The sequence below is a fragment of the Ambystoma mexicanum genome, chromosome 7q, assembly GCF_040938575.1.
Source record: "Ambystoma mexicanum isolate Mex_15411 chromosome 7q, UKY_AmexF1_1, whole genome shotgun sequence".
In the NCBI taxonomy this organism is placed as follows: Eukaryota; Metazoa; Chordata; class Amphibia; order Caudata; family Ambystomatidae; genus Ambystoma; species Ambystoma mexicanum.
In genome coordinates, this window is record NC_090941.1 from 1,044,083,578 (window position 1) to 1,044,091,433 (window position 7,856).

General features: G+C 42.4%; 1 protein-coding gene across 1 annotated transcript; it reads left to right on the forward strand.

Annotated features, from left to right (window-relative positions):
* Positions 1 to 761: 761 nt before the first annotated feature.
* Positions 762 to 1,909, forward strand: LOC138527954 (olfactory receptor 51G2-like). The gene has a single exon (XM_069639350.1). The coding sequence runs from the start codon at positions 780 to 782 to the stop codon at positions 1,773 to 1,775; it is 996 nt and encodes a 331-aa protein (XP_069495451.1). The 5' UTR covers positions 762 to 779; the 3' UTR covers positions 1,776 to 1,909.
* Positions 1,910 to 7,856: the final 5,947 nt, after the last annotated feature.

Sequence of the window (7,856 nt, forward strand, 5' to 3'; positions counted from 1 at the left end):
GTTATGGAAAATAAGATTATAGGTGTGTCTGGTTTTGTATTTCAGACCTCTCATGCACCTTATGGAATTACGTTATGTTCATTTTTGTCTCCTATTGAAAAGGATAAGTGTAATAGACTCTTTTACCTTTTTACTATTCAAGAGCTTTGAATACATTCTGCACAATAGCTGCCCCACATGGATTAATCCATCAGGTGTATAGATCAATGATTCTGTTGCTTCGGACATTGCTGTAGCCCATAGCGCAAAGATAACACATATTATCATATAAATAGTAACCCACTCAGTGAGTCTGTATATGCATGTGTTATATTAAGCTGAGTGAGTTCCCACTTATATGATTAGATTTCCTCTATTTGCTCTCATGGGCTTCTTCTATATTTAATAGGTTTTACACTATATTCATACGTTTCCAAGACCTTTCAGCAAACCATATGGATAAAGGTATGGGTATCCGTCACCACCTTCCCCTTCTTTAATTCTTGTGTTGCTATATCATTTGACTATGGGACGGGCTCAGCAATTTCAGTGATGATGTCAAGACCAGATGACAATTATATTCCGACCCGTGAATGCTATCATGGGCACCTTTATGTAAAATCAAAGTGAGTTTGTGAGGGGTCTACTGCATTACAATGAAGTGCTGTCCTCATACATCATTGCAAAAAATGAATATTCTTTAAAAAAAATCAAGTATAAATGTTCTAAGATTTCCCTTTTATAATTTTGTTTTATAGGTCATATGAGAGGAATGTTGTCATTCGTGTTTGGAGTCTGCCATGTCATCAATTGAAATGAACAACTCAAGCCTTCCTTCGTTCATCCTAATGGGATTTTTTGAGACAGGTGCCACCAATACATGGATGGCATTTCCGCTTTTTACATTATATTTTCTCTCAATTCTTGGGAACAGCCTCATTTTAATCATTATAAAGACGTACAGCCATCTTGGGGATCCCATGTATATTTTCCTCTCAATGCTTGCAACAGCTGACCTGGGTACGACACTGTCTACACTGCCTTCAATGATGAGTGTTCTCTTGTTTGGCTTCAGAAATATTAATTTCTATGCCTGCCTGACTCAGATGTTCATTATTCATTCACTGTCCTCCACAGGGTCTGCCATTTTGGTGGCCATGGCCTTTGACCGCTATATTGCCATCTGTAACCCCCTTAGGTATGCTTCCATTTTGCAACCATTAATAGCCAAGATAGGACTTGCGGCTCTAACCAGAGGTTTGTGTATCCACTTCCCAATTCCTTTTCTGCTGAAAAGGCTTCCGTATTGTGATAACCATAAGCTCTACCATGCTTTCTGTTTCCACCCTGATGTTATGAAGCTTGCCTGCGCGGACACAACTATCAATAGCACGTATGGTCTAGTGTTGGTCCTGTGCACATTCCTGGTAGATTCAATATGTATCCTATGTTCTTATCTCATGATTCTGAAGACTGTCTTAAGCATTGCATCCAAGGAAGAATGTCTCAGGGCATTCAGCACCTGTGTGTCACACATCTGTGCTGTGCTGGTATTTTACATCCCACTGATTGGACTGACTGTGGCGCACAGGTATGCACAGAAGGCATCACCTCTTCTGCCCGTGCTCATGGGTCTTGCCTACCTTGGTATCCCACCAGCTGTGAACCCGATTATTTACAGCATGAAAACCAAGCAGATTCGGAATGCACTGCATAAACACCTGTTCCTGGAAGTAATAAGGAAATCAAATGTCCAGCATGCAGCTGTGGTTGAACACATCTATGCAAGGAGTTGACTGGCGCTTCCAAAAGAACATTACAGTGACTTATATTTGTATTACCTATGAGGAGATAGGGAATCAAGGATCTTACTGTATGCTGTCTTCCCATGTAAACACTTTATACATGCAAATGATGTGGGCAAACATGTTAGGTACCCCTTTCTAGTCTTATTTTCTTTAGCAAAGCATATACACTAGAACGTGTTGCAAAACACCAGACACTTAGACCTGCGCATGCAACAGGTCTTGTATACGTGCCAATATGCATTGTCAGAAAGATGGGTATGATCAACACAAGTCAAACAAGGAGTATTGTAATTAAACAAGGGTGTATTTGGGATAGTTTGAAATTTGAAAATTTCAATTTAAAAAGTCAAAAACAACAAGATGACTTTTCCACTATTGTAAGGATTGGGTCTTGAGTTGGCAAAATGATGTACGGGTTCCTGGCCCAGAGATCAATTCAGAGCGACTCACAGTCCTGGAGGTTTTAAGTATCCCCAGCCTTCCTTTCATGTGCCCTGGCTCTTTAGATTCCGATGATTTACTGCTCATCCTCAATGCAGGAGGAGTGCCTTTCCACAGGTGTCTCAGCGTCGCTGTTGGGATTAGTTTATCTATAGGCTTAGTGTCTGAATTATTGGCCTGTTCCCACCAAATCCATCCTCACCCTCCTCCTTAACAGGCGGAATGGTCTCGTACCCAAGGGTAACTCTCCTGGACTCCCTTTCCTCTCATTCAACCCCCTAGAACTCCTTGACCTTTCATCACATTCTCGAACTACCATAATTCCAAGGCTCACCCTGGTTAGTCTGTAAGATCTCCTGCTCCTTCTAGTTAGCTTCCCTCTGAGTCAGTTCTTTCTTGCATTTACCTCAACCCTCTTTCTCTGTCCCTCCTCCACCAGCTAGCTGAAGATAATCTTCGATCTCACCTTTGGTCCTTTCCCAGACCTCTTAAATATTCCCCCTTTCAATCTGCTTAGTCTTCTTGTGCACATACTCTCTAAGTCTTCTTTCTACTCTAGATTTCATGTTCCTCAAACCTTATGGATTACGTTCTCTCTCCATTCAGCCATCTTTCTCCCAACTCCATCAATTATTTCCCCAATTATTCTAGGAGGGGTATCATTATATATTGTTACCTCTAATCCTAGAATATTTGGGGAAAGTGTTTGATAGCCTGGAGGGTGCATCCTTAATGCATTTTTTTTAAAAGTCACCAACCTGATGACTTCTTTCATGGCAACATTATTACCTGATACGCCATCCATCTCTTAAACTTTTCCTAAGCTCTTCCTCCAAAAATCCCTTGTAATGCTCTTTCCTCCTTAGTCTGACCATCTTTATGAAACCATGCCTCCCCTCACTCCTTTCTCCTCGTCTCTCCTGACTCCTTCAACAAACCATTTATTTTTATGGTGGACATGGGTACAACCAAATAATGCATTTCTGAGGGAGGATTCTCTTCGTCAGATGAGATAATGGATATGCAGTGCTTCTCTGGGGCAGTTCAGTCAGTTACATACACAAAAAACTAACTACCCATTAAGGTAGGGGTAGAGAGGGGTGGACCCCACTGTTTTACTCTACCACAACCCGATCAATTTGTTAGACAGGGATATCTTGAGTAAGCTCAACATGACCATTTCATTCACTGAAAGAGACGTAGTGTGTTTTGACGCCTGGTACATGTACGGTGATGGTAATGTTGACCTTACATGCATTGGGCATTGATTCAGTAGTAAGAGGCCCTGATTTCTTAATATATGGTATTACAATACAACATGAGTGCAGTGCCACAGGTAGCTAATACATACCAGTGAGTACCTTCTGTATTTCTGTTTAGGCCAGCCCAACCTCAAGAAATAGCTGCAGGAACTATTATCATGCTTGACATAGAAGGAGTTCTAGTGTCAAAGGACAGGATTGTGTTATTAGCAGTGGATTCTGATAATAGGGCGTGACGTACAATTGTGTGTATTGATCCTACTTTACCATTGAAAGACGTTTCAGATGAGGACATTTTTGAGAATAAAGACAATGAGGGGGAAATAATATTGGAGGTGAGTGTCCACTGTGAGATAATGATGCAATACAGGCATTGCAATATAGGCTTCCTAGCCTGGCAGCACCTCTGTGAAAGAGGATCACCCATTGGTTCCCTGCATCCTCAACTCATGGGGACTGGCCGAGCTGGCCCTGACATTGCCCCCGACCTAGGGCCATTCATCCCTGTCTTGCCGTGTCTGGGCCAAAAGAGGCTCAGTGACCATTCTGTTGCATCCCCCTGCCATTGGAGCCTCCATCCTGACGGGTTCTTCGCTGCCATCTGTTTTGCTCCTGGCAGGTAAGAGTATTCATTGCCACTAAATCCTCTACTTCGACACATTTATTGTTAGACTCATATTCCTGCTCTGCTCCATCTTCCTGTGAAAGACCAGAGGGTCTTTAGCAAATCTGTCAACATTCCCTCTGCAGCTCCCAAGTCACTTACCGTGATCTCTGCCTTCATGTTCTCTTATAAGCCTAAAGTGGATTAAAAGTAGACTTGCAACTGCAAAAAGCTTTAATATTATCCTGTCCTTACACTGTGCATAGCTGATGTAGCCCCCACTTACACTGGGTGCGGCTTTGCCAGTATGCCACATCTCCTTTCGCCCTACTGCACATCTGACACCGTAATATTTTGTGAATCCTCCTGATTTTACTCTTTGCTACTATTCTGAAACACACTGATTCAGACTCTTTGGCCTCTGCTAAGTGTGTACATTATCTGTAACCCACCTTTTATCGTTGCCGGTTAGTTTTTTGCCTAACCTGTAACTCGTTCAGCCTCTTATGAACGTTTCTATTTAAACTTCTACCTTTTGTATCTCGCAATCCCGCAAGCATGTCACAAAAGCCTCTGCAACATATGGATGCAATACTATCTGCCCACGCCCTCACAGCTGATTTAACCCAATGCAATATGGGCTCAGTCTCTCCGTGCTTGGAGAAACTAATGCATCACTGCCTATGTACTTCAATGTAACTTTTGGTCTACCTGTAACATAAGCATGTAATCTCTTGCTTAACGTGAACCTAGCTAGAGATTTCTTTTTTAAAAGCTGTTTTACCCACAAAACGCATCTGAATCACGTACTTCACTTGAACTGCTGAACCATCTGCGGCGTAAATATGTAATTTTATTTGCCCATGCCTGTGCAGCTGATGTGGCCCCCTGCAACATAGGGTGAGGCTTTCCCAGCGTGCGCTAGATGAAATTAATGCATCTCTGTTCTCTTCTCGTGCTTAAGGTAGCCACGTATACTGTTAATGCCTTCATACTTGCTAACTTCGTTTGAGTCATGTACCACACTCTAAATGCCTGCACACTCCATTTTGACCTAATTTGTATTTTTTCTTTTATTTTATTTGTCTTTTTATAGCACTTTAATCCAAAGCACTGTACATGTGATCAAAAACGGAACAATAAATGAAAATTAGAAAAACATAACGTTAAATTAACCGTACTGAAGTAAATAAGATTTCAAAGACTCACTAAATATAGAATAAACAGAGATAGGACAAAGAGAAAGGTTTAAGAACATTGCGGTGCAAGGGAGCCAGCAGGGAGAATGAGCGAAAACACGACTGAGCACAAGGAGGATGAGGGACAGCAAGAAGAAATTGGGATCAAGAACGAAGCGAGCGAGAAGGGGTATCGTATGAAACTAGCGAAGAAAGGTAATCAGGAACCAATCCATGGAGAGATTTAAAGACACGAGACAAGAAATTAGATTCAATGTGAGACTGGAATGAAAGCCAGTCGAAGACTTAACAGAAGAAGACATAGAGTCACAGGGGGTGGTAGAAGACACAGTTGGTGAATAGAAGGGTTAAAGACAGATTTAAGAGGAGTTAGATGAGTAAGAGGGAGACCACCAAAAAAGCGCAGAGGAGCAGTAGAAAAGACAAGAACAAATTAGCAAAGAAATCAGGAGTTTGATGGCTTCAAAAGTCAAGCATGAGCAGGATGTATCGTATAGATTGACCACAAAAGTGATGGGTGGAAGGTTTTGAATGAATCTAAACCACTGGCAATTGCTCTGGGCAAGCTTCCACACCACCGTTTTTTAGCCCGTCTGCGCCATTGCAAAAGGGGACCAGCCATGTGCAAATCAGTCACCAGCTGCCGCCACCGAAGGTAGCAGCCCAGCCCGAACTGCTAGGCCAGGTCCCCTCTGCACAGAAAACCAAGCAACCCCAGATATGTTTCGGCCTTTTTGGACCTCCTCAGTGAGGTGCAGCCTGGTTCCCTGTGGCGCAGCGAGCAAGGGACCCAGACCCAATGCCAGAGGTTAAGATTCATTCTAAACTTTCCAACCATCACCTCTTTTGTTTTGCTTTTGTCACCCCGAGTGGGATGGGTATGCTCAGACGTGGGTCCCGTGCCTGCTGGGCCTAGAGACCCAAGCTACTCCTCACTGATGAAGCCCAACAAGGTTGAAACATGTCTGGGGATGCTTGTGGTCTCGTGCAAAAGGGATGTGACCTAGCAGTTCGGGCTGGACTACCCCTTTGGGGGTGGGACCAAGCCTGATTTGAATATGGTCTTTCCCCTTTTGTAATGGCTTGGCAGGCGAAGAACGATGGTCTGGAGGGTTGCCCAGAGCAATGCCAGAGGTTAAGATTCATTCTAAACCTTCCAACCATCACCTCTTTTGTTTTGCTGGTATCATATAGATGAAAACGGCAAGCTTGTGAAGATAGAGAAATGTGATATTTAAATGAGAGATCAGAGTTCAAGTTAAGTCCAAGATTACGTGCATTTGAGGAAATAGTTTAGAAGGAGGAAATGATATAAAGCAGGGAGTGAGGAGAGAGGTGATTGTGCTAGCAGGAAAGAATAGTAATTCAGTGTTATTAGTGTCGAGACCCAAAAAGTGAGCCGGCATCCACGATTGAATAGCCAAGAGACAAGCAGAATGTTTGCTGTGAATATCGGAAGAAAAAGATGAGAAGGACATGAACACCTGAGTCACATCCTCATAGAAGTGATGGGTAAGACCTGAGGAAGAGATAATACCAGCTAAAGGAGAGGTGTAAAGAGAAATAGAAAAGACCAAGACCAGAACTTCGAGGGACGTCATAGTTAAGTAGAAGTGTGGCAGAGGAAGACCCTGCCCAGTAAACTGGCAAAGTTAACTGAGAGAGAAAGGACCTGAACCAGGAGAGAACTGAACCAGAGAAACGAAGAGAAGACAAAGAAGCAAGTAGAAGGGAATTACCAACAGTATCAAAATCAGCAGAAATATCAAGCACAATAAGGAAGGAAGAATTGGAATAACAAACAGAAAGAAAGTAATCAAAAACAGAGAGAAGAGCCATTTCAGTAGAAGGAAAAGTGTGGAATCCAGATTGAAAGCAAGGAAGAACAGCATTATCAGAAAGAAAAGTAGAAACTTGAGAGTAAACAGTGCACTCACGTAGTTTAGAAAGATAGGATAGTAGAGAAATAGGGTGTAAATTAGAGGTTAGTGATGGATCAGCAGAAGGTTTCTTTAGAATAGGAATAACAGAGGCATGTTTGACTAGAGAAGGCACACACACCTATTTTGTTTCCTATGTGTGTCTGCATGTCTGAAGTAGCCCCTCCGCAACATGAGGTGTGGCTTTCCCATTCTGCAAACACACACACCAACTCTGTCTGTAACCACTATGCATGTTCTTGTACTTCACAAATTGTACTATGTACTTTCTGTAACTCGTGCATAGTTGCCTCAGGGTTTTGGGAGCTGACATACATGTAAAAATAAATAAATTAATGTTTCCTGTCCCCTGTTACTCAGAGGGAATGCCCCTTCTTTTACTTCAGAAGACTTCTCTCAAGTGCCTGACAAGCTGTGGATGAATAATCTGCATGACATAGGGTTTATCACGGAGTGTTGTGCCAATACGCATTACATTAAAACCAGACGATAAATTGCTCAGAATTAAACACTATCATTTATCGAAGGCAATGAAGGAGGGGATTTATGACACCATAATGTCTCTTTTACATCAGGGTATTATAGTACCATCCAACTCCATCTGCATCAAGGCTATTTAACCA

Excerpts from the sequence above, each read along its gene's own strand:
- LOC138527954 (XM_069639350.1), top strand. The coding sequence starts at position 780 with ATGTCATCAATTGAAATGAACAACTCAAGCCTTCCTTCGTTCATCCTA.